The sequence below is a fragment of the Heptranchias perlo genome, chromosome 43 (assembly GCF_035084215.1).
Source record: "Heptranchias perlo isolate sHepPer1 chromosome 43, sHepPer1.hap1, whole genome shotgun sequence".
Taxonomy (NCBI): domain Eukaryota; kingdom Metazoa; phylum Chordata; class Chondrichthyes; order Hexanchiformes; family Hexanchidae; genus Heptranchias; species Heptranchias perlo.
In genome coordinates, this window is record NC_090367.1 from 3,022,305 (window position 1) to 3,050,047 (window position 27,743).

Genomic DNA, 27,743 nt, shown 5'->3' on the forward strand with positions numbered 1-27,743 from the left:
ACTCCATCATTGGAGGCCAGTCTTTCAGCCACAATACCCTACTATTGAGAACTCTTTCCTGAGATCAATTCCCCTCCCTTGCTTGCTTCAGAAGTCTCCTAATGATCTATGCCTTTGTCCATGTTTTCAATCTCCCCATCCCCAACCTTTTCTCTCTCCTGTCTAGTGTTCTCACCGCCCACACCCCTCCTAAAACACTCTGACATGCTATTAGGAGAAAAGGCATTATGAAAATGCAAGTTGTCATTGTTGTCTGTTGTACTGAGACTTTGTGGGTTGAGAAACAGATGGTAGAACTTTGTGGGAGTGAATTTCTCCACAGTTGTTTGCAGGAGCCCAAAATGACATTACATTAACAGGGATGGTGTGCTGTACAGTGTCAAAACTTACCATAAACTGTGGTGGTTACCCACAAAACAGCTTTAATTACATGATTCAGTCCTACAAAAAGCACTGAGCTATAACATGATGTTCATAAACCATTAACTTCAGACAATCTCACAATTACATTTACTATTCCGGTTTAATGCAGTCAGTTTACACCAAATTTAAGCACTTCCAACAAAATCATCTGAGGATGAGGTTTCTTCTTTAAAGTGCCTCAAATTACCAACAGCAATGCTGCTCTAAGTAGTCACTTAAGGTGCTTTTATATTTTATATTACTGTGGTGCTGTTGACTCTAGCACGCAAGGCTCACAGTTACCTGCACTTGCTAATGTAAATCGGCCAATGTTGTTCTAATACAGAGGAGACCCATTTTGGATCTGCCATCAGAACCACCTCATGCAGCCAAGTGGCCAGCAGGAGACTGGTGGCAGACCTCATATATAAAAGCACGAAACCAATGCGGGGAGGTATTTTAGCATCGTGCTTTCAGAACTTGGGACTGCACTGAGCCACAATGCAAAAGTGCCTTATGAAGTATACAAGAACAGGGCAACTAGTTCCCAACTTTCCCTGCAGGGAAGGGACAGGCCTCCACTCAACAACATTCCCTTAACATCTGGGGAAACAAGAGAGACATCCTAAAACTCTTTGGTGTAGCAGCATGGAGTATCAACAGGACACCTCACTGTACCATCAGTGTAAACAGTACTTTTAAGATGCATGGGGGTCGAACGTCAGACCGCAAGAAAAGGAGGGCTCAGAATTTATGGGAAAAATAGATCAAGTAACAATATGGACAGCAAGCAACTTACTCCCCTTCCCCTCCAAGTCTCCAATCCCTCAGATTCTATAAGTGTTTCTTCTTTTTCCCTCTCCTCCAAGCTAAATGACATTAGAGATGATATTAGCAAAGTTCTAGCAAGCATCGGTTGTTGCACTCTCAGAGTTTAGTATCTCGTTGAGAAAGAATCAAAATCCAGTTTGGAGATGTCTCTCTCATTTGAGAAATGGGCTTTGTCGATCCGAGACATTGGGCTGCCCACAGATTTCAGCCAGTTCATCCTGCAACAGGAAACAGAAAAGAAATGATTGGATTCTGGCATTAGAGGCATGAAAAACCAATTGATAAGAGACAGTAACTAGTGTTGGCATTTTGGTGACTGCTCTTGTATCTGCGATACTGAGTATATGCTCAGTGTCAAACAGCATAAATGTCCTGGTTGAATAGTTCAGTACTCAATTTTTTTTTAAAAAAGGGCAATCTAAGTGAAGGTACATTTTTGAGGTGCTGGGAAAGAAGGATTACAGTCGGACACCGTGCGATTAGTCTTTATTGACAACGTGTGGGCATCTAATACCTTAAATCGTACATTGTTCTTTTTGGATCTCCTTGTACACGACCATTCCACAGGTGAAAAGGTTGGCAGACTACCTGCTTCCAAACATTTGTTACTTAATAACTCAGTTCCCAGGTTTGCCACAGTGGCCTAGGCTGACTTCCCTGAAAATTTTACTTGACCTGTGGGTGAAAGCCCTTGGCACTCCATTCAGCATCTCTCCAATAGCACAGCTGTGATTGGGGAGTGCCCCTGTGGGGAGCAATGAACACGTTATTGGCTTGCTTTTAACAGTGGAGAATTCTGTTGGAGCACCTAGGTGGTGTGAAACCTCAATCATCCATTCTTCTCCACAGTTATATTGTCAAGTGTCTGACAATGCAGAATTATGAGACACGACAGTTTTTGCAAAATGGACCAGCTGCTTCAGTGGAAAGATCCAGACTATGTTCTGTTTGTTCAGATTCAGTTACTTTGAGCAGTCGGTCACACTGCAATTCAACTGTTAGACATAAAAATGGAGTGCAATACCAACATAAATTAGTTTAATATCCAAAAACACACTTAAGGCCCATATATAGTCCCGTTGTTGCTGGACAGTGAGCATCGGGCTGAGTTTCCTTAAAAGCTTAATGGGTAAATACATCACTTGATTCACAACACAAGAATGCAGATCAGAAGGGTCTAGGTTTGATCCCTGCTGAATTAGCCAAGCTCAGTCACAGTAGCTGAGGCACCACAACTGGCTGTAATATCCAAGCTAATGAGGGACAGTTGGCCAGTCTTCTCTCTTCTGACTGGTAACCAGTGATCCCTCCGGACTTTGGGTGAGGACAGGATTAGGTTGCAATGCCTTCTATGGTTGGAAGAACTGAAACTCCGCCAAGTGGTGTCCAAGCATTGCTCCACACAAAAAGGAAGAAAAGTAACTAATTAATTAAAAATGAATTAATTCTGAAGGCCAGTGTGACTGAAGCACTAGTGTCAGCTGGGCACAGGTTCTCCAACTGATCTTAGAGTGGTTGTTTGAGAAAAGGCAAAAAAGATGCCACCCTCAAAAAAAAACAAAATAGGAAAATACTAATGACAACAGTTAGGCCAAACTTACTGAGCAACGACAGGAATTGTATCTCAGAACCACAAGGCTCACAGCAAAATACATGCAAGCCAGATCAGCAGAGGAGGCCACATGGATGCAAAACTGAATACCCAACAATGCACACAAGAGCTGGAATAGTGCAAGACTATAAATTACTCTGGGTATAACGTTTCTCCCATCATGAAGTCATAGGCATTGAATTTATGCCATGTAATTATTAGTGCATGAACTCTTAATATGAAATATGAAATTCCTTTACCTGCTATTTTAATGGAGGCATTAACTAAAATAAACAGATTAATTTCTCCATTAAAATATCAGGAGTATCATACAAATGTTTTAAGCATTCATACGTTGTAATTTCAAGGCTTTAGTGAGTACTTGACTTTGCCACAGGACAAATGTAATGCAAGGTGGAATTATGAATCAGTAGGGGTTAAGACTGTCACACATAGATAGGACAGTACATATGGAGGGCATAAACACTACAGCATAATGAAACGCTTATGCTAATCACTGCAATGTAATTTTGGCCTGACATCATCACTTCACTGTAAGTCACTCACTTACACTACCACAACATGACCTTACCCTGACTATGTTTCAGCTGATGTAAATTACCCATTTATACTGTTGTAATGTAACCCTGTTCTCATCACATCTGAACTTATGATTCTACTTGAGTAACAATTTGACCAAGGCCCAGAATTTACTGACTTGCTGGAGAGTACGCATCACCCCACAAATATTGGCCCAAAAGGGAAGCTGTATCAGGCTGTGCAGAAGTGGATTGAGGCTGCAGGGAGAGATTGGACGTTTAGTCTCTTATAACTCTGATTCCCATTTGTCGCCAGGTATCGATCCGGTTCCTTTTTAAAAAGGTATTGACTAACCCAGCTTTGAATTTTTCTGGTGGTCTTTTTCACTAGTAAGACAGAGGCCAGGTAAAGTCTGAAATTTTGGTGGAGTGTAAAACACATGTTTTCCACTTGCCCTTTCCTAGCGAGAGAAAATGGCATAGTTCGGTTCTTTTTCCAAGTGCACTTCAAAAAATGATATGAAGAGTCTCACATGATGGGACTGAAGTGATTAGGATGTAGGTGCACTTGACTGAACTTACCCCAGTGATCAGGGTTCATTGGCTGCTCTCGAAGGCTCTGCATTGGATTGGGTGAACGTCTTCAATCCTCCCATTACGATCAATCGTAAAGTCCATTTATGCACCAATGTCCACTGTGCCATCTGGCCTCTGCTCCCCTAGTTGAGTGCTGTTTCTCAACTGGAGATCCAGTTGCATTACTGTTGTAGAACTAAGGTGTCTGGTGTTTTACTATTGCCAAGTGAGCCACAGACTGGAAGTGGAGCCCAATATTGATGCCTTAACACTGGAATGCACCTGCACGGTTGCATTAGCATTAGCAGTAACACTGTTATGTCAAGTTGGAATAAGGATTTCTCTTGGACAACAGCTATTCACCGACACAGAGCAATGGATAGAGGTAGTGCATTTTGCTGGTGCTTTATCTTCCATGTGTTTTCACTGTTTCTAAGAAATATTTGTGAGTGGCAATAGTAATCAGATGCACATTGAAGAATTTTTTTCTTGCTCATTTCCAATAGTGCAGGAAGGGAGGAACCCATGATTTCAATGACCCAATCCTCTACAGGACTTAATCGCTTCAGTTTCTATGCTTTTGAAAGCCTGCAGAGACCTCGCACAAGGCAATGTCACAATTGCAAAGAAAGCTTCAGAGACAATGTGTTACTCTCAACCTTTCCACACACAATGCAGAATTTGAACTTCTGCATAACTTAATTGAGGTGTTGGATTGAAGCTTCTTTCACAATGAAGTGCGCACAAGAGTGAAAAATAAGTGACTAGAACAACCTGGACTATTCACAAAAGCAGACAACTAAGAGAACAGGTCATGGAGTATTTAAAATAGTAAATTGGACAGAGAAGGTAAATCTGGAATATGACCACAAGTTAAACCATGAGAGCAGGACATGTGGGCACAGGTTCAAACTAGTAAAAGGCACACTAAAGACTGTCAAAAAGTTCTTCACACAAGAGTCACCAACACATGAAACAGGCTTCCAAATAGGGATGAGGGGGCAAAAGCTCAGAACCATTTAAGACATAGTTGGATGTTATGATGAGGAGGACTTTCTGCATGATGAACTATGTTGAGCTGACGGTGCTCCTGAACCGTATATATCTTGTGAACTCCATCATGTCAGTAAAGGGAATTCTACACAAAACATGTGCTCAGTGGCTGCCTTGAAGTAAAAGTCTTCAAATATAAAAGAGGAAGATAAGAAGTGACAGACTCCAGTAAATGGGCAGGTCTGTCATTATAACATTTATGGCAACATTGCAATTTAGATGAATACATTCCCATTGAAATTTTTTTTTCCATGTTAGCCAAGTTGATGCAGCATATGGATTACACCTGTACTCCAGAAGCCACAAAACTGATTATAATAGGAAACCCTTTACAGCAGTTATTGCCATGTACAAACTTTTATCCTTTTGCTCTGCCAGGCAAACCCCTCCTCTCTTTAAATAAAATATATTAAGATGAAATATTACCCCTCAAAGGCTAACTGACATGATCCAAGGGCACTTTCATGCACAATATAATAACTCTTGGCTGTTCTCAGGCACTTAGAGACACCACCACTGCCCATTTAAGCTTCCAGTGAGTGCAACTTATGCTTGATGTACATTAATGGGGTGACTACAAACCAGTAGCTTCATCCAGAGCATTGGAACACAGATGGACAGCAGCATCAGGGTGCAGGACACCGGCAACACTGGGGTGTTGTCAAATGATAAAAAAGCTAAACCTGATTTAATAAAAAAATAACATTGCTACCAATTTTGCACCTGCTTGAGGTATTCTCGTATTCAGCGCCGCCTGTCTCTGCCGTTAGTGGATCTCGCATTATTTACGATCAAGAGTTTATCTTTACTGCCCATTATCTAATGACAGTGTGACCCAAGGGGGTAGTTACAATGAAACTGTATAGGAGATTGGAATCTCACATGCATGTTTCTTCTACTTCCCAGAAGGTGGACTAATGAACACTCTACTGAGACAAGGCCAATTATAAACCAACAAGCTAATTTTATTTTCTATATAATGTGAACGAACACAGTAACTTTTACAGCAAATTTTAACCTATTTCGTAACACCTCTCATAAAAGAAAATAAAACATGCCACATTATCCGTTAGTGTGCTAAATACGTCTGTAATTTCTTTTCTGAGCTATGTCTAGCCTCACTGTGTCTGACTTCCTTACTAAATCTCTGCAGACTTTTTCTGACTTCCATTCTTAGCCGGATGGAAAGCCAAAGGTTTGAGCTCTGGTCCTCCCCAGCGCTCAATCCAGGGATTGGCAAGTTGAGCTGCCAATCAAGCCGGCTACTGCCCTACTAGGAGTGTGCTCTGACAGCTAACCCCACTGAGCCTAAAAGCAGCCTTTCCAACACATTGTGTGTGAATGCTTACTGGAATGACTTTAACAAACCTCCAGTGTCTCAAGCTGATGTGGTATGCAGGAAACACTTTCTCATGGTTTGTTTATCTGGATTCAATTCCTTACGTGCTGAATTCTATGTGCTTCAGGTTGTGGATTTAACCTCTTGTCATCCTAATATGAACTGATCAAAAATCCCTTCAAGGCCAAATAGTCAAATATCCTGAAACTTGACACATATGTAACGTAGTGATGTCTCCAGGTATTGTGACTTCAGTATAAGCAACTTAGATTTAAAACTTGCAGATTCAACCACCAGAGGTCAGCAAAACAAGGAACACTGATGTGGGAGAAAAGCCACTAGTCCAAGTACAATAGCCCCGCGTTGGCCTGCAAAACTGACAACTGGCACTGCTGGCTCAAGGCCAAAGGAGATGGAAAGGAGTGTCACCCACAACAGGGGATTAAATGCTGGGCAGCCAGCCTCCTGGTGCTTTTTGATGAGATTGTGAAAGTTTTCAGTGACAGACAGAGCATCATTTCAATGAAGGGTCACACATAACATAACTGAGAATGTGATCACCATACTAAATCCAAAGAAGCAAGCTCTCACACCAGCTCCCAAAATAATACAATTTCAAAACCTAGGCTTTAATCGTGAGATGGTGAGGAACAAAAATAACATACGCCCAACAGACAGCAGCAAAGGGAATTAGGGGTTACGGGGAGCGGGCAGGAAATTGGACATGAAGCTGAGTTCGGATCGGTCAAGGCGGAGCGGGCCCAGGGGCTGAGTGGCCGGGTCCTGCTCCTACTTCTTGTGTTCTTTAGATTTGAGGTTAGGATCAGATCAGCCATGATCTTATTGAACGGCGGAGCAGGCTCGAGGGGCCGATTGGCCTACTCCTGCTCCTATTTCTTATGTTCTTAATGTCAGTCTTATTCCCTGCGATGGGGGCAAATTCAACAGAGAGAGAAAAAAAATAAGGGAAACTAGGTTGGCTCGATCATTCACACATCTACAATTACAACCGGCTTCAATAATAAGCTTGCAATTGCTTCTTTCAGTTTTTTAAAACTTTATACTCATCCTGAATTTCATTTTTGTAAAGCAACTTCCCCCCCATTGTGCTGTATCTGGGAAGGCAGGGCAGTGAGAGCTACTTTGCAGAAGTTGCTCGTTTTGTTCAGGGGATCGTTCGAGTTGTGCAGACTTTTCCCTTCCCAACCCCACTCCGACGAGTAAGCGATTGGCAGGCACAAAAGGCAACTCTGGGACTTTTACCCATTAATGCCCTATCATGACGAGGTGCACTCTCTCATGCTAGTGGGCCAACCATTTAATTTGAAAGAATTCTCACAGCTCTCAGTCCACTGTGTGCCACACTCTACATGTAATAGTTTCGCAACGCAATCTAGATCGTATCCGTGAATGTGCGACTTCCGCCTTAAGAAATCAGCTCTAGTGGCAGGTTTAGTAGAACACATCTTTCAATTTCACTAACGGTGCACATTTATAACCTGACCTCATTCACACACCTTTCCCCAATGAATTTCCAAGTTCATGCTAAATCGTCTTTTAAAAATAGCACACCTGTCCTAGTTTATTGTAAAAGGACAAATCTTTAAAAAGATCTTAAAGCATTTAAAAAGAAAAAGAGTAAAGAATATAGCAATGTCCAAAGCACAGGTATGTTAATTTTGTCCTTTAATCTAACTGAAGTAATTAAACTTCGATTAAGTGCATTAATTTCTTTTATAAAACTTTAGCTGATTGGGTACTCTTGAGGCACACACTTTAAATAGGCCACTTGTAACACAACCCGATTACCTACATCACTGATGCTTGAATACCCGATTATGTATGACATTGATCCTTTAATACTTGATTACCTATGGCATTGATACTTTAATACCCGCTTACCTGTGGCATTGATCCTTTAACTCCCGCTTACCTGTGGCATTGATCCTTTAATACTCGCTTACCTGTGGCATTGATCCTTTAATACTCGATTACCTGTGGCATTGATCCTTTAATACTCGATTACCTATGGCATCGATCCTTTAATACTCGATTACCTATGGCATCGATCCTTTAATACTCGATTATCTGTGGCATTGATCCTTTAATACCCGATTACCTATGGCATTGATCCTTTAATACTCGATTACCTGTGGCATTGATCCTTTAATACTCGATTACCTATGGCATTGATCCTTTAATACTCGATTACCTGTGGCATTGATCCTTTAATACTCGATTACCTGTGGCATTGATCCTTTAATACTCGATTACCCATGGCATTGATCCTTTAATACTCGATTACCTGTGGCATTGATCCTTTAATACCCGATTAGCTATGGCATCGATCCTTTAATACCCCATTACCTATGTCACTGATGCTTTAACATAACTGGCACTTTTGCCACACCCCAGTGGCACTCTAGAGCCTATGGAGTTGATTTTCTTTTGTTGCATTTGGGTGTAATCAATCACCCAAGCAGGGCACACAGAGGAAGATCAGGCGCGGGAGGATTGCACACCCATAAGCCGGCCTGATTTTCCGTTTATGAATGGAAAACCAGGCAGGCTTCATTAGAGGTATGCGATCCTCCCCGCCCAATTTTCCTCCACGTGTCCCACCAAAGCAATTACACCCAAGCACAAAGGAAAATCTGCCCCAGTCACTAGGTGATGTATAAGATCCACCTCGGTACTGGTCTCACCCTTCAAACTTCCCTCCAGACAGGATTCTTTGAGTCAGAAATTTCAAATGTAAGCCCACGCCCCTCCAAGGTATAATGTGTTCCAACATCAATGGCCTGCGCCACTTTTGGATTAGGTTAAATCTATCCATAGATTTGCTCATCGCACTTCAAAATGTCACATGGAGCCTGAAATTAGCAAACACTTTCCAATCTGCAAACCAAGCAACAATTAAATTCTTATTGACCCGAAGCTGTGTTCATTTAACAACATTTAGACTTTGTGGCCTTAGAGGGACACAGTTCCACCTTAATCAGTAGAATAATGTATTGTGCATTACACAATATAACACTCTTTGTTCTTATGAAAATGTGTATCGGTGACTAACCATGAGCAAATCCAGCAGTTTTATTTTTTAGAAACAACATATTTTGCACATAATCACATTTAAAGGAAAACAGATAAAACATACAAATCCCACCAAACTCTCCAGGACTTCTCGAAGATATTGACAAGGCCACCCAAAAAATACTGACGCACTTCCTGGGACCCCCTTTACAAATACTTACATTTCTCCCATAGATCCCTTTTCCTAATTTATGAAAGACAGTATCAGTTAACCCAAAGGACAACTGTGCTTTCATTGCAGAAAATATTTTTTATTAGCGTAGAGCAACAGTAATGTTGTTCTTTGGGTTAGCTTCTCTTTTCATATCACAATCAATATGGCGCAATGGTGTACTGTGCTACCAAATTCAAATCTCAAAGATGCATGCTGATATTGTAACATTTCCACCTCATTACCACTTACATAAAGTTGACTTTTTCAACTGATCCCTGCACCTGTCCCGTCACTGTGCCTTGTGCTGTGTTCTTCACCCAGCCAACCAGGCCTAGCTTCCTGGCCTGCTCCTCTGTGTACTGTTAAAAAAAAATCAAAGGGCAAAATATTACCAATACAGTGCGAGACAACACAGCGGGGAAAGATTGAAAACAATTTTTTGAAACAGAGTTCACAAATGTGTAAAATATAACATTCTATTCATATATAGGATCTTCTCATTATTTACACGCTGCCTCTATCGACTCAGCCATCGAGGATGCTAGCAGTGAAAGAATTCTATTCCCTCCCTAAGCCTCTCCGCCCCTCTCTCCTCCTTTAAGACGCTCCTTAAAACCTACTTCTTTGACCGAGCTTTTGGTCACCTGTCTGAATACCTCCTTGTGTGACTCGGTGAAATTTTGCTTGATAACACTCCTGTGAAGCGCTTTACTACGTTAAAGGCGCTATATAAATGCAAGTTGTTGTTATTGTTTCGAAAAGAAATTGGATAAATATTTGAAGGGAAAAAATTTGCAGAGCTGTGGGGAAAGAGCGGGGGAATGGGACTAACTGGATTGCTCTTACAAAGAGCCAGTACGGGCTCGATGGGCCGAATGGCCTCCTTCTGTGCTGTAACCAATGATTCTAACTGGATGTGGAAGAATGCATAAAGAGGTCTAACGTTCAATACAGTTATATAATCCACTTCACCCAATGATAGGACCAGTGTGTAAGGAGTGGAACAGATCTATGAGCAAACTTCTAGAGGCCAGCATGGTGTGCAGGATTCCTGCTTAGCATCCTTCAAGAGGCTTCTGAGACGGTCACAAATGCAACGTTAGTCAATGTGAGCAATTTGGAAGCTAGTATATAATCTATTCTCACTGTTATTTTCTGTGAGCTTGTGCTGAAACACAATCTGCACTCCATCTTAGTTTTGCTGACATAGGGTTGGAACACATTCAGGTACTGACTGCTGGTTGGCTGAAATTAAAAAGATAGCCTGCAGTTCTCATTGTATGAAAGGTCAACGTTCAGGATGTCAACCAGGCCGGCGTGGTGTCAGTTACTTGTCAGATGACTGCTGGCTGACTGCACTGCAAAACTGGAACTCCTTAGGAGGACTGCTCTCTGATCAGCATCCTCCACATGACGGTGTCTTATCCAAGCTAAAGTTCATTAGAAGAATCAGAAGCCGTTCTTCCTCCAGTAAGACAGCAAGTCCTTAATGGTCCTGGGGAAAGAGATAATAATCTGCGGTAATGTCCCATTTATCAGACCCAGATTACAAATTTTCAATGTGCAGTTGAACACTTCTGTCCCTGCAACTAGCAATGTCGCAACAATTGTGCAGAAAAGAACCAACTGTGCACACATTAAGAAGGGAAACAAGAGGCTCACAAGATGGATACTATGAAGGAAAACACTTTTTTTTTGTTTTATTGAGAAACCAAGGCGAAGCCCTTTGTGCAGAACAACACTGACACGTGAACAGGAGAGAAGACGAGGTAAATCAGGAAGTAGTGATTAGCTGACACCAAACTTGGGGTTTAAAAGCCTGTAAGACAGGAAGAGGAAGGGCAGACTGAGGGAAGTAAGAAGCTCCACAATTTTGATGTCCTGGGAAAGAATAAATCAAAATATCAGTTTGGATTTGAACAGGCTGAGGGCTTAAGGGAAAAGAAGGGCATCTCTGACAGTGTATTTGATAGACTCTCCTCATTGCCATCAGGTCTTCTGTCACGCAGATCAGTGAATATGACGAGACGGTATCCCATGGCAGCTGTTGTCTCTCAGGATCACAACACATTCAGGCCTTCTCGCCACCCCCTCCAATGTCTGCACAAGCGAGAAAATAGGCAGAACAAGGATATCTTGTATCTCAGTCTGCAGGAGGACCGTCTCAAGCCTCTAACTCACAGAGTAGGTGGCCACTTCAATCTCAAGAGCCTGTCAAGGACAAACTGCAGTCAACTACTTCTCAGTGCCACTGCAGGAACATAAAATTGTACAATACATCAGTCACATATTGTCAACAAGGGAAAGGATGACAAACACAGTGATCACATTCAGTACAATAAAAAAATAGTAGCATTTCAGTTGTATGGTGTCGGCACACGATCAGAAGGTGACAGGAATCATATTTTTGGCTGTTCAGTAGGAGGTGAAACCAAGGAGGAGAGGATAAATTGAAGATCTAGGAAGTGTTGTACATGAGAAGATCTTCTCAATGAGAGCCTGGCGAACAGCTCTAGCAACTGGCAAAGGTGGTTCAGCAGCTGCATCCTCAGCCTCATCAGTCTCCTGTATGTTGTATCCTCACTTATGTTCATTGCCATCTTCCTCTGGATCGTCCATTTTGACTCCTCGTTGTACTGCAAAGTTGTGCAGCATATGGCAACGATGCACAAGACTTTGATTGGATTGTTTTCTACGCTGCCCCCTGATGTGTCCAGCCACCTGAATCTTTTCTTCACCTATGCGTACGTGGAGCGAGCCTTTAGCTCTTTAGCTTAGTGGTAACATTGCCGCCTCTGATCGAACCACGCAACAGATAATCCCGGCGAGTGGAATCCGGAGCTCCGGCTCTGAATTCTGGGTTGACATCCAGTGGGATACTTGCGTCTGATGGGTGGCCGCCTCCTCATTGTACGGGTTGTGAAAGCCCATAAAACGCCGCATAGGACTAACCACCTTATCAGCTGGTGTAAAGATGGTTACAGCTGTAGAAAGGGCATTCACGTCTCTGTCAGACTGTGAGTCCTTTCACTACTTCACAATATTCTCCAAGGGAGAAGTGTGAAAATACAAAAAGAACAACCACCATATATATGTGACAACTCTACCACAGCTTCCCTGGTCAATCATTGCCTCAGAATACACTGTCTCTCAGAAAAGACCAGTTATGCCTATATACGCAGTTAGGAGGGTGATGATGGGTGGCACATGTTGACTGTATCATGTGATTTATATCAATTAGTATTAATTGTATTCAGGTGGTGTCTGTCAATTGGGGACTCTCGTATCCTTTTTATGAGAGCTTATCTACGGTCGGGTGTGTGTGTAAGGGGATCTCTGTGAATAAAGGCTTTGAAGCAACTGAAGAACAGGCTCTAGTATTCTATCCTTCACCACTTGACTATCCGATTTATAACTGCGCAATCCTCCTATGATGTAATCTGTCTTTCCGAACAGCAAAAGTACAAAAAACAATTTGAAAACACACCGAAAACTTGGAAGTCTTTCCCTTTAAATAACTATTCAAAGACAAAGATAGCTATCTGGGCACCCAAATTATTTGGGTGAAGTGAGGAAACAGTGCAATTCCTGTGTAAAGGCTGGAGAATGGGATTGATGTCCAAATGACATCACTGCTACCATATCACCACATTACAATGATGATCACGCCTATTTCTGGAAGGACCTTCCTGCGTCATTCATTTCACTCGTGGAAATTTGCGTTATTCACGCTGTTCAGCTGAGACCCAGTCCACATTTTCATTCGATAACATCCCGACTGTGCTCCTTTGTAGAGACGAACATCTGGGCCATTGTATCTGAAGCACTTTGAGACATTTCTGAGATGCAATAGGGGCACTACATAAATCTTTCTAACAATAGTGTGATTTATAATCCCAGATTTTTGTAGCTGATCAATAACATGGTGGGAGATTTAGAAGCAGTGCTTCCAGTTTGATCACTGAAGGGGAAGAAAGGTGTAGGAAATAAATATCTGCTCACTATTACAGCAACAAAATACAAGGTAAATATTCACTTACAAAAATATTTTTATCTGTCAGGACCAAATTTGTGATGGTTCTATTTGGTGATGCTCTGCTGTCTATTATAGGAAATTAGTATGAAGGTTTGCTATGTATGTCGCACAATCCTTATTTGGGCATCACCATTCTGTGCCCAAATAAGGCGTACATGACATATATAGAAACCCAGAAGCTGCAGATCCCCGTCCCTATTACTACAGCATCACTGATGCATTCTGAAGAAAATCTGCTTTGCTCTGGCTTTCCGTGGGCAAAGCCACAGGAAATCCACGATAATGTGTTATAAGATCACTGACATTTCTGGTACTTTTTGTTTGCGCTTGAACAGCTGCATGATTTCACAATCCTGCCCCTTCGTGTTTCTGCTCATATTTTTCCTGATGAGCTTTTGACATAACTTGAGTCCTAGCTAACTGTGGCAAAAATGTGTGCATAAATTAGTCCAAAACTAGAGACCGTAAATACCAGATAGTCACTAATAAATCCAATAAGGAATTCAGGAGAAACTTCTTTATTCAAGAGAGTGGTGAGAATGTGGAACTCGCTACTATATGGAGTGGTTGAGGCAAATAGCATAGATGCATTTAAGGGAATGATAGATAAGTACAAGAGGGAGAAAGGAATAGAAGGATATGCTGATAGAGTTAGATGAAGTAGGGTGGGAGGAGGCTCGTGTAGAGCGTAAACACCAGCCTAGACCTGTAGGGCTGAATGGCCTGTTTGAGTTGTAAAATTCTAGGCAAGTCTATGTACGAGCAGTTATCATGTTGATGTATCAGGCAGACGGTAACATTTTGTTTACCGCCCAACTCCACATGAGTTTAACTTCAAAGCTTTTTAAAATAAATCCAACCCAGGAGGGAGGTGTGACATTCTTTGGGATGAATTGTCTGTGCTTCATGGATTCTTTCATTAGGGATATCAGAATGAACTTACACGAGGAGGAACTGTGTATCCCTGGTACAAACTGAAACTCAGAGAAGACTAGAGCTTAATTCAGCTGAACTATGTCTGTGTCAGTCCATGAAAGAATGCTTCCTGTACTGGTGTGCTTCATTTCCCATGCAGTAAAAAGGTAGGTACAGTTTGGCAGGACATACCCATGTTTCCCAACAAGGCAAGTTCCCAGTCTCAAAGGTGCCATCATGGACAAAGGCTGAGCAACAAGTAACAACAAAAAAAGTTGCTCTGACTGCCATTCTAGCCATGCTCTGCCCCACAGGGATAGAACAAAATTGAAGGATGGAAACAAAGATAAAAATGTTGAGCATTGAGCCTCTTTCCTGGAATCACCAAGAAATCCACAATTGAGGGGGAGGCAATGGAGACGATAAGGATAAGCATCAAGTTCAAAGAGAACTTTGTCCCAAAGAGTTTGAAATCAGCCATAGGCAAAGCAATGTTGAAAAAAAACCTAAAAAAACACTAAAAATAGGACAAAATGTGAAAAACCATCTGTGAATTAGGTTTCCCTTGACAACAGAACATCACAAACAAAACCAAGTGATGTTGATGGTAGAAAACGAAAGACTAAAGATGGTCTTCATGGGTGCACAAGTCCTCATATAGTGCAGCAAACGAATATCATCCTGAAAGGAGACAGCACGGCTGTTATTATTCATGGCTAGACAGGCAACTGTACTAATGGCACCCAGAGCATAAAATCATAGCAGATGGCACAAGGAAAAAAGTGCTTTAATAGCCACTTTCTTTAGCTCCTCAATTATGGAAAAATAATTATCCTTCAACGACTGTCAAGGACCTTAGCTTTTAACACATATAGGACACTAATTCTTTGTTCTCCAGAAAGGATCTTTCACTATAATTTCATTCAGTCCAAACCTTAATTGGCCAAATCGTACTTTATTCTAATTGAGCGCTTCAGTCAATTTACTCTTTAATTAGTATTGTATGAGATTTATCATATGCCAGGACAGTAAGCCTGTCAATCATAATTATCAAGGCAGCTGTGACAAGCCTCATGATGGAATATTTGGTTCCTAACTAGGCAAAACCATTCCCAGCTGAAGAAGGGGATTTCCACAAATCAAACACTTATCTAATTTGATCTCCCAAAATATATCTTTAAGTCAAAATAAAGGAACATAATACATCGTGCTGTAAATCCTGGATCAAATAGCACAGCCGCCTGTAAACTGCTTTCTTATTTTTATGATTGGAAAAGACAATAAACTTAAAGTTACATCAATGAGCAAGTTGTTACTTTTATTTAGAGATAAAAATTAGCTATGTGGATAAGAAAATACGTACACTGAGTTTAGAGTTTATATAATGATTTAAAAAAAACTATTTCGGGGGGGTGGGGGGGGGGAAAGAATATACTATTTACATTCACATAAGACAACCTCCCAAAAATCCACTGATAAAACCTATGACTCGTATAACATCAGGATCATTATACAACTTGAATCAGGTCTGAAAAACATCATCTAATTCCCTCGCTTTTTTAAAGCACCTGGTCTCTGCTTGACACCAAAATTCTCGCCTTCATGTTGAGGGGGCATTCAAATTCATTTTCTCTTTTCTTTCTCATTTCAGCCAGTGCAGTCCAACTCACTGTTGCTGCACTGTTCTATCGCTGTGATATTTAGATGGCAACTCTCCCTCCCAACTTCAGTCTCGGTTCCCATTGTTGAACAGACTGTCCCTGTGCTGTAAATTCTATATGCATTTAAAGGGAGGCTTGAGGCATACATGAGGTAGAAGGGAACAGAGTGATAATTATCTCTTCCTGCCTTGCTCCCTTAAGAGTGGGAGGAGGCTCATGTGGAGTATAAACGTAGACCAGTTGGGCCAAATGGCCTGTTTCTGCGCTGTAGATCCTATGTAATTCTAAATCTGCTGTCCCTGCACCAGCAACATTGCTGCTGTTAGTGTGGCAGGTCAGGACTTCTGCCTGCCCGACTGACCAGGAGCTGACCCTGGCGAATTTTCCAGGACACAGCTAATGATGCACATCAGCATCTTCTGGTGTTACCTTTGTGAGGACAGTTGTAAGTGATCATTACTTAGTCAGAAGTACTCTATTTGGTCCTTGTAAATTGCTGTGCTGATTAGGAAAACACTGACCTAAATTTTTCGAGTAAGCGCCAGCGGCAAGGAACCTCATCTGCCAGATATCAGAAAATCACAGGCAATCTGCCCATGATTTTTCTGATAGGCGACAGGCGAGATTCCTTGCCTCTGGCGTGCATTTGGAAAATTTAGTCCATTTTGTATTATCTTTCATCCAAAAAAGCATCAATTTGATTGCTGCTGACTTTATACGATTGTTTTACCTGAACGGATTTGTGAAGGCTAAGTCATGTCTGACTAATCTAGTTGAAATTTTTGAGGAGGTCCCTAGCAGGGTGGATAGGGAAGAAAGAACTTCCTGCTCTTCTTCAAATAGCATCAAAAGATCTTTAGCATCCACCTGAATAGGCAGACGAAACCTCTGTAAGTGCTTCATTGGAGTGTCAGCCTAGATTATAAGTCCAAATCAGGACGTGGGGCTTGGACTCTCAACCTCCCAGAGGCAAAATGCTACCAAATAAGGCACTGACACCGTTACTGGACTATTAATATTATTTTGAGGCAATGGGTAAGAAGCATCAGGAGAGACTGCAACATCAAAATTAAATCCAATGCAAGGAAAAGACTGACAAGTCTCCGGCACAAAATATAGATTTGTTGATCTTACTTGCAGGATGCCTTCATCTTTAACTATTATTTTCAAGAGACGAGCAAGCTGCCTTGTAAAATGAATTTGGATATTCGAAAGGGTCTCTCACGTTGACGCTCATTCATTCGTTCCTTCCTCTGAACATTCAGGTATTGATTCCACCCTCAAGAAATACATACTCACATTTGACACACTGTACCTGGAAGACTTAGTTAGCTGTGGTGAGAAATGGATTCCTTGGGTTTCAGCATTCTTACCTTTCGAAAAAAGACGCCTAGAAAGGGAAGGGAATAAAAATAATCATTCATGATGTTCAACAGGGGCCACAGCTGTAATGCTTATACTGAGAATGTTTCCCAGGTTGAGCAGTCCCGTGCACTCAGAAGGTAAGGAGGTGGATTATAAATAAAGATTCTGCTCAGGCCCAGAGGTGAGCTGGCCTCTCTGGCGATAAGATCATTGCAGCATTTTGGATACCCAGAGTTTCTGGAACTTACTGCCTTTTCTGGATCAGCTGAGTGGAGAACCCTCCATGTGGAGTGATAAGTGACTCTCATCCCATTAAGTTTGACGAGTGCCCAGCATCACTAATTGAAAATACACCATCCCAGAAGTATTTGCTTGGATTTTTTTTAAAAAACATGCTGCAGTGATTCTTGTTCTGTTTGTTGTATTGTTTTGTTACTTCCAACATATCTGTAAAAACTTTCACAAGTTTTAAAAAAATTCTTGTCTTCATGACGCTTGCCTCAACACATACGCCAGACAGAAACTCAATGACCTTTGAAATTACGCCTAGCACAGCATTTGGATCATAAATACGGCACCGAAGCCCGATTTAAATATTTTAATGAGGCTCCAGCCTGTTTCGAGCAGGAGCATTGGCTGCATATTTTGAGGTCTGCTCAAAAATCGAGTCAGACAGGCTTCGGGCAGCAAGGCATGTGTTTTAAAAACAATTTTTTTTGTCTGCCTACTGCCCTGTTTGCGCTGAAAAACAGGGCAGCGGGCAGATGAAAATTGCATCCTGCGAATCTTCATGCATTACTATGACAGAGCGCAATTTCAACATTTTTCTCACCGTATCCCCTTTGAAATTAATACAATTCTGAACCTGGAGAATTTATATTATCTTTATCACTTTTTGTAGTCTGACCTTTGCTCTCATCCCTTCTTTTTCTTATCTTTAGATTATAATTTTTACCATTATTTCTAACCCCCCCACCCACTTTATTAGTTTCAAGTCCTTTCTACAGTCTGTTATCTATTTTAATGGACATGTTTATCCACTTTTAAATGGGTTGACATCTATGCTAAAATGGTGAACAAAGAAATCTGAAGATGCCGAGCCTTTGTATATTAATACCGCGCCTTTGTATATTAATACCGCGCGGTCGAATTCCAAGGCCTTAGAGAATTAACCTATGAAATAAACTGCAACTGAAATAGAGTCATACAGCACGGATAGAGGCCCTTCGGCCCATCGTGTCCGCGCCGGCCATCAGCCCTGTCTACTCTAATCCCATATTCCAGCATTTGGTCCGTAGCCTTGTATGCTATGGCATTTCAAGTGCTCATCCAAATGCTTCTTGAATGTTGTGAGGGTTCCTGCCTCCACAACCCTTTCAGGCAGTGAGTTCCAGACTCCAACCACCCTCTGGGTGAAAAAGTTCTTTCTCAAATCCCCTCTGAACCTCCCGCCTTTTACCTTGAATCTATGTCCCCTTGTTATAGAACCCTCAACGAAGGGAAAAAGCTCCTTAGTATCCATCCTATCTGTGCCCCTCATAATTTTGTACACCTCAATCATGTCCCCCCTCAGCCTCCTCTGCTCCAAGGAAAACAAACCCAATCTTCCCAGTCTCTCTTCATAGCTGAAGCGCTCCAGCCCTGGTTAAAATGGGGACACAACCGGGATTTGAACCAGTGAAACTCCCTGACCGAAATCAGACCCAAAGACCAACTGGCAACAGAGCCGTACAGCCACTGTAAAATTGTGTTGCAACGCAACCGATGCGCCATCCTTTCAGGACAATGCACTTGGAAAAGGTCCAGAAGAGAGCTACGAGAATGATTCCTAGTTTAAAGAACCCTAGCTACTTAGATAGGGCTAAGGAGCTGGTTCTATTTACTTTAAAACAGCATGGACTTGGAGGCAACCTGATAGCGGTCTATAAAATAACGAAAGGGCTGGATAGAGTGCCTAGTGATAGATTAGTCTAGTTTTAACAGATTGGGGAGGACCAGGGGACAGGAGTTCAAACTACACGAGACTAGGAATAGACTGGATGTTGGGCGGTTCTTCTTTCCCCAGAGAGTAGTGAGACTCTTGGCACGCCTTCAAGAGGGAGCTGGACCAGTGCTCGACTGGTGAAGAGATCGTAGCATATAGAAAGTAAGTGGCTTCACAGATAACATATGGTCCATGTGATCTCCTGAATTGGTTTCGAGCACCTGAGGGAATTGGAGTAGAATTTTCCAGAGTATATTTTCCATTATTGGCCCTGGGTTTTTTCTCTTTTTTTTTGCATCTCACAGATGATTACATAGTTGTGGGGAGGGAGGGGGGCGGTTAGGAAGTGTCTAGTCATGATGCTCCAGCCATCCCGAGTGTGGGGCAGGCTTGGTGGACCAGCTGGTCTTTTCCTGCCCTCAATTTCGTATGTGCGTATCGCAATCTAGTTGAAATGAAGGTCTTGGTCATCCAACAGAGGCTATTCTCCAAATCACCAGATAGAACAAATCAGATTAATTTTAGATGCTATGAATACAACTGCTCACTCTGACTATAATGAGAAAGATCTGCTCGGATAATGGTGCTTGTTGACTGGAAGTAGAGTATGTGTTATCGGCTAGTGCTGGGGCATTTTGTGGGCTCTGCTTCATGGAGGAAGCTTTGATCTTGATTGGTCACGGTGATATAACTGTTTCTTACAGAAGACTTGCAGGCTCATTCTAAATCGGCACCATGGAACATGGCCTGCTCCCAATTCACACAAACAACCCTGCAATCTGCCGTTATAAAGATTTACGTTCAGCAGCTATTATTAAGAGGCCTGTGTTAGGTGGGTGACAGTATAACCAGCCTGTGTTCCAGATATACAGCTTGCAGCACCACCTAGAGGATGAAATTGTACATCAATTAAAACATTTACTGGTACATTAAGATCATAGTTGCTGGGAGCAGACCTTCTCCCAAACATAAAAGCTTTTACAAGAAGGGGACAAAAAGATAAAAAGTGACAGCGAGACAGATTGCGGACTCAGTGACATGAATGTAGCTGTTAATTTTTTTGCTGAGACATATTGCAATCAATTGAAAAAAAATGTTTTTTTTCCTTCTAAAAAGTGAAGCATATTGTGACCCCCTGGAACAAAATGCATTTTTTTTTGATAATGAGACAGATTGCAACCTCTTGAATTGAATGAAGTTGTGGTTTCTTTTAAAAAGGCACATAGATCTGTAATATATAATAAACTACTATTGTTAAAATGATATCCATTGTTCAGTTTTGGAGCAGCATTGGTCTCTACCACAATGCAATCAACAATAATAAAGTCACCTGCAGCCAGAAACATCAACTAAAATTTGCTACCGTCAAATACGGAGCTGCAGTTCACAAGGCCATTCAACCCATCATAACTCATCTGCAAAACATCCCTACAGCTTCTCCATCACAACACCCAAACTGTTTCTTAAACAGGTACGAGGCTTTTGCCTCCACCAATCTAACCGAAGACTGTTGCACCTCTCATTTATCGTGTGAAGAACTTTCCGGTATCAAAACAGGCTTTCCGGAATTGGTCATTTTAAAAAAACATTAAAAATATAATCAACCACATTTTCTTTGATCTCATTATTTAAGGGTGGCCCTTGTGCTGTTGTCCATTTCTGCGTTGTGCCACAAACAAAGAAACTCAGGTACAAATTCCCATCCGAAGTGACGTTCCCATCTGGTCTACTCCCAAATGACAAGTTCCCAGTCTTGGCTGGATCATCTGGTTAAATACTAACCCTAGGCAAGGTGCTTTGCTATTGGGTAGAAGAGAAACACTCGGAGATGATCCTGTTAACAATTTTGTTTAAATGCTAATTTTTTTTAAAAATTCATTCTCGGGATGTGGGTGTTGCTGGCAAGGCCAGCACGTATTGCCCATCCCTGATTCCCCCTCGAGAGGTGGTGGTGGGCCTTCTTCTTGAACCGCTGCAGTCTGTGTGGTGAAGGTTCTCCCACAGTGCTGTTAGGAAGGGAGTTCCAGGATTTTGACCCAGCAACAATGAAGGAACGGCGATATGTCCAAGTCGGGAGATGTGTGACTTGGAGGGGAACTTAGAGCTAATGTTGTTCCCATGCACCAGCTGCTCTTGTCCTTCTAGGTGGTGGAGGTTGTGGGTTTGGCAAGAGCTGCTGAAGAAGTCTCGGTGAGTTGCTGCAGTGCATTGTTAGAACAGCAGGCTCAGAGCTGCTCAGTGCAAGGGCGCTGAACTGGCATCAAATAAATCCAGTCATTAGTGAGAGTATGAAGAAGTTGAATGAATGTCAAATGGAGGCATTCATTAACCAAGTATGCTTCAGTGATTGCATCAATTCAAACAATGTGCATTAATTCTGCTCCTTCACAATTACAAGAGTGATTACTTCTTCCAGGCCAGATCCCAGATTGCGCCATCAGCATTCACTATCTAAATGAAATTAATCGATAGAAATGCACAAAAAGCACAACACAGGACCATTTATTTTTTCTCCCTTTCTGTCTCGAAAGCGCCAACTTTCGCTGGAGTGCGGTTTGACAGGTGACAGCAGCCCTTTGTTAACTCCCCCAAGTGATTAGCTTCACGGGAGCCGACAGTATCTGACCATAGGGAGGAGAGTGGCATCACAGCCGAGCCCGATCCTACACCCACCTAGGGGGCAGGGGTTAGGGAGGGAATTCCAGGGGCCCAGGAGGATAAACAGATAGTTGTCAATGGTGGGGCAACATGAGGAGGGGTGGGGGGGGTGGGGGAGATGTATAACTGGCCAGAGTCAGAGGAAAGAAAAGTTTGTGGTGGGGGTGTTCTGGGGCTGGAGGGTTACAGATGTATGGAGGGGGCGAGGCCACAAAGGGATTTCAAAACGAGGATGAGAATTTTAAATTTGAGGTGTTGGGGGACCAGGTGCTTATGTAGGTCAGCGATGACAGGGGTGATGGTTAGTGGGACTTGGTGTTGAATAGAATACCGGCAGCAGAGTTTTGGATGAGTTGAAGTTTACGAAGGGTGGAGGATGGGAGGCTAGCCAAGAGAACATTGAATTAGTCAACTCTGGAGGTGACAAAGGCACAAATGAGGATTTCAGCAGCAGACGGGTTGAGACAGGGGTGGAGGTGAACAGAAGTTTTTATGGAGAAAATGTGGCGTCAGTAGCTCAGTTTGGGATCAAATAGGATGCAATGGTTATGAACAGTGTGGTTTAGCCTGAGGCAATAGCCAGGAGGGGGATGGAGTCATTACCAAGGGTACGGAATTAGTAACAAGTGCTAAAGACAATGGTTTCCTAATGTTTACCTGGAGAAAATTGCAATTCATTCAAGACCGGATGTTGGACGAGCAGTTTGACAGCACAGAGGTAGTGGAGGGGTCGAGACAGGTGGTGGAGAGGTAGAGCTGGGGGTCGACAATGTACATGTGAAAGCTGAACCAATGTCTATTGATGATGTCATCAAGGGGCAGCGTGTAGGTGAGGAAGAGGAGGGGCTGAGGATGGATCCTTGGAGGACTGTGGAGGTAAACAGTGGAGTAGAAACCAGAGTAGAAGCCATTGCTGGAGATGCTCTGACTATGATTGGATTGGGAAGAGTGGAACCAAGCATGGACAATCCTACTGAGTTGGACAATGGAGGAGAGGTGTTGGAGTGGATGGTGTGGTCAACCTTATCAAAGGCCACAGAGATGTCGAGGAAGGTGAGGAGAGATAATGCACCACGGTCACAGTGACAGAATATCATTTGTAATTTAGGTTAGAACAATTTCACTGCTGTGGGAGGGGAGGAACCTCATTTGAGAGATTCAAACAGGGAGTTGCGGGAGAGATGTGAACAGATTTGCAGAAGGGCCCAGAAATGGCATAAAAAAAAACACTTACCTGAACCAGCGTGGGCCTTTTAAAGTACTTCCAGCCTGAAATGTCTACCTTGAGGCCCCCTTCTGCAAGATATCCTGGGTGTGCTGGGAGCGAGGTATCCAGCGCACCTACCGACTACAAAATGAAATGGCCACCCTTCTCCATACCCTCTCGTATATCTGCATGCTTCGGGCAGGAGCTTCCAATGCCCACCCCTGGCCTGACCAGAAATTGGTGTGGAGCCAAAATTAGGCAGCAATGAAACGGAACTGTTAGTTGATGATTCCATACGACGCTAAAAACCAACCTCAATGTCACTACACATAGTAACCACATCAGTGTCCGTCCCCTCCACCAACCCAATATTTGCATGTGTCATTTACACCAAGGCCACTGGATAGCCATCAGGAGTGGCTGATTTTACCTTCCCCTAGTTCAGAGACATTATCATTAAACATCATCATCAAACTTGAGCTCGAATATGGGGCCTTCTTCTATGATTTAGTGCTATACAGGTGCATTTATCCACTAAACCATTGGGTTAGCTTAGGGATCAATCATAATCATTCACGTATTTCTAAAAAAAAAATAAACAGCGAAACACACTCTGTACAGTGAACGTTATCTCCGAAGCTGGGCATTTTAAACATATTGCAGCACAGCATAACTAAAGAATCTTTGAAATGACTTGTTTATTTTCATACACAAATGACCAAATTTTAAATTATAGAAGTTAAAAGCTGTCAGTCACTCTCACTGAAAAATAAGAGCTTTATAAAGCAGTTTGATTTTCTAAATAACCAACATCTCCTCGGCATTTGCTGCTTTTGATGGCAGATGGCTTTTGCAGCTCGAGTCAGTTTCGCTGTGCTATTTTCAGCAGACACACCCCCTAGTCTAGCCAGAGAAAGGAGATGAAATAAAATTGAAAAGAATTTGCAGGAAAGGAGTGTAATTTACAATCTTGTCCTGCATTATACCAACCCTGCACGTCCCCGAAGATCTCGTAATCCACAGATTTCAATCCTGTGCTGGAGGAGCTCATCTCTGTGCCGGCACGTTCAAACTGGAGTGCGCTGCAATCTGATAGCAGGGCCACTGCTTCTGGCTGTGGTCTCCACAGGATTCTAATGGGAACAAAATTCCTTCCGTCAGCAAGAGAGAGAGGGAGGGAGAGAATGAACAAGAGAACAACGAAGATAGACTGAGGAGTGAAGCATGCACTGAATTTCTGTATTACTGTAGCATCTTGTATGGGGGGTGGGGGGCCTGGAGATTGGTAATGCTTTACATTGTAGTGGACGTATTTCACTAGAGAATTTTGGATTGTTTAGGGGTTTAATTTGCTCTGGTTTATGAGTTTGTGTGAAATTCGATGCATTATTTTGTTCGCCCATTTAAATGATTTAACAATTGCAGTGAAATAACGCCCACAGGAATTTTACCCAAATACATCAATCCCCCTTAAAGTTCTTAATTTTCAGTTTTCGCTCATTTTTCTAGGTACTGAAATTTTGAAATTGTAGGTATTCCTGATCTTTTCACACTCAGATTTTCACCCAAAAACTGACAGCCTTGCCAACGTGCTGGGTTTTCTAAAATTTGCCATGGTGGCCAAGTTCGCTATTCCCTGTTGGAATTTCCAGGCTGTCCATGACCTCTTTTTCTCCTTGGTCATTTACCTCCTCCCTCTCTCAACCTCTTTACATCTCGTTTGGGAAGTAAGGGTATTGAGGCATTAAATTATTTCTGAATAGTTTTGAATAATTATTATTAATTGTCTTTTGTGAAGACCCCAAGATGCAGAACAAAAATACACAATAAAATTGAAACAGTATGCAAGTCAAAAAGTAACATTTCAGACAGCAACTTCAGGTTTGTATCCTAACCCTATGGTTCAGGTAATTATTGTAATTATATATGAACCATGACCATATGAACTTTTGATTAGAATACTGCCTTGTAACTGCTCTCAGACAAAGAGTCTTCTGCAGTAAATATTTAGCATAGAAAATGGTAAATTCATCAACAAGATTCATCCAGACACAAACACACCCGTTAAAAGTCTAATCACTTTTGCTTAGAATATGCTATTGTCGTGCACTTTCAAATGCATTTGTTCAGATCAAATACTGTGCGTTACAAACAATTTCTAAACATTTTTACGTCTATTTACCACTCAATCGTTAAAAGGTTAACCAAGCAGTCTGCTTCTAGTCTTCCATCAAACTCTAAACCAGGCTACGATTGGGAGCTCAACATTTTAGCAATTGCTAGCACATGTCCTGCTGCTTCACAGCTACACTAAGGGCCACCCAAAACATACTTATCAAGTTCTTTTAGAGGTTTCAGACTGCAAAAGGGACATCAGCATTTATTCCGTTTCTATCCTTTCTACTTCACAAACATTACTTAGGATAAAATCCCAATTTATATTAGGGCGTGTTGCTATGAACAACGTTGTCATTTTGCCCAAGACCATGGAGAAAACATGCCGGGGCAATGAAAATCCTGAAGTATACATGTCAGTGGGCTTGATGAAGACTATCTGCTCTGTGCCAAAATTTACCCTTTATAATAGTGAAGAGAAAAGGCTGAGCTGCCAAGGCCGATTGCGGCACTACCATAAGAGTTCCCAGTGCTTAAACCAGATTTCCATGTTTATGCCGGGGGTGCAACAGTGCTGCAAGTGTACTCAACATTCTGCACCAATCCAAAAAGTCTGGAACTATTAGCAGGGGCAAAGCCCTCCCAGCCCATGGAAATCTTGTCCAAAAAGCGTTTGTCTTTTGCACGTTAGTTTAAACATTGAAATCGACAGCTAATGGACATACATAAGGCTATGAAGAATCCATGACTGCCTCATACTTTCAGCAGCTGCTAGACTTAACTTTGTTATGCCACGAAATATTGTTTAAAAAAAACTTTGTCCTGTGAAGAGAAAGATCACAGAAAATAACAAAGAGATAAATTCTCAGAAAACATATTCCCCCTACTCTACACTACACGTTATGACCCTAACCAATAGTTTGCAAAAAGTCAGCTCGTCAGTGAAGGGTTGCTGCCATGATTTATGGCATTATCAGTTTCCCAATATTTGCATAGCTGTCTTGAACACAGTTTCTTTTATTCTTTTTCCAATTTTCTCCCTCTTTTCTCTCCCCACTCCCTCTCTTGAGCATAAGATCTTCGTTTTTGTCTGAGATTTCCAGCATTTGCAGGGTTTTCTTTTAAAATTGTAGTGCCGTCACTGTTCAGATTAACAAATTTGTTGAGGAAATGGCCGTTGAAAATCTATAAAACCACAGAACTAGCTTTGTCACTTGAAACTCAAGCTTGTTATTTGCCAAAACACATAGGGCTGGGGCAATACCCCTTCAGTTCCTCCCCTCAGTCACCCGTTGTAAAACATGGTGGTAAGAGCTTACAGCTACAATTCGCTCAGCACGTTTATCGTTTGAAACCTGTATCTTAAGGCCACGGTTACTCTTTGGTTGATCGCAACCTTCTGGATAACAGTGTGACCATTCTATGATGAAGATTAGATGTACCAGTCTCAGAGACATATGTGCAGTCCCCAAAACATGGTTGCTGTCAACAACATAGCACTTGCATATTGTTCCATGCCCGAAAATCACACTGAATGGTACTCGTGCAAGGGCCAGACACCAGAGTTCAAGTTTTACGTACATTTGTAGATGCCTAGTATACACACACATATATGGTACTGTAAAGAGACCCTAGAACATTAATTAGCGAATAATTCTTGCAGTATCAAGAGGTTGGGTTAAAAATTAATTCTTTAAAAAAAGGGTCCCAAATGAAAACCACACATGCGTCTAATTGTCTTTATCCCAAATGAAAATTATACATGCGTCTAATTGTCTTTATCAAGTAAGTAAACATCTGTCCATGGGCAGGTTTATCAATCTGGACTGACCCGTCCATAAAAACATCAGGGCGATGGCTTGGAAGCAAAACAGATTTCTAATTCGTACGTACTTGTAGTTTCCATGGAAACGCTCCTTAGAAACAGGAGATTGCTCCAGAGTGCTGCATCAGATGAAAAAAAGCTTGTTTAACAATGAGACTGCAATGTATGTCAGTGTATTGAATGGATTAATTGAATTTTTTTTTCAGGTCCGTATTTGGCGTTGCATTTTTTTGGCCTGTGGATGGGTTTCTGGTCGCCGTTTGATGCAACTTGGTATGTTTTTGTCGAGCCTGAGAATTTCTGATTCCCTCAGTCATCAATGTCAAAAACCTGCAGTACCTAGTCTGAATGCCAAATTGCTTCTCTCGTCTCATGGAGATTTAACACACTATCCATCAC

At 42.0% G+C, this 27,743-nt stretch overlaps 1 protein-coding gene across 1 annotated transcript in view; it reads right to left on the reverse strand.

Moving 5' to 3' along the window:
* Positions 1-504: 504 nt before the first annotated feature.
* Positions 505-27,743, reverse strand: part of LOC137306509 (acylphosphatase-2-like) — a 42,870-nt gene continuing 15,631 nt past the window's right edge. The window contains exons 2-5 of the mRNA XM_067975774.1: positions 24,395-24,537; positions 17,564-17,580; positions 9,828-9,937; positions 505-1,451 (exon numbers count right to left, since the gene is read on the reverse strand). Of these exons, the coding sequence (XP_067831875.1) occupies positions 1,337-1,451; positions 9,828-9,937; positions 17,564-17,580; positions 24,395-24,455 (303 nt within the window). The 5' untranslated portion in view covers positions 24,456-24,537 and the 3' untranslated portion in view covers positions 505-1,336. The remainder of the gene's footprint in view (positions 1,452-9,827; positions 9,938-17,563; positions 17,581-24,394; positions 24,538-27,743) is intronic.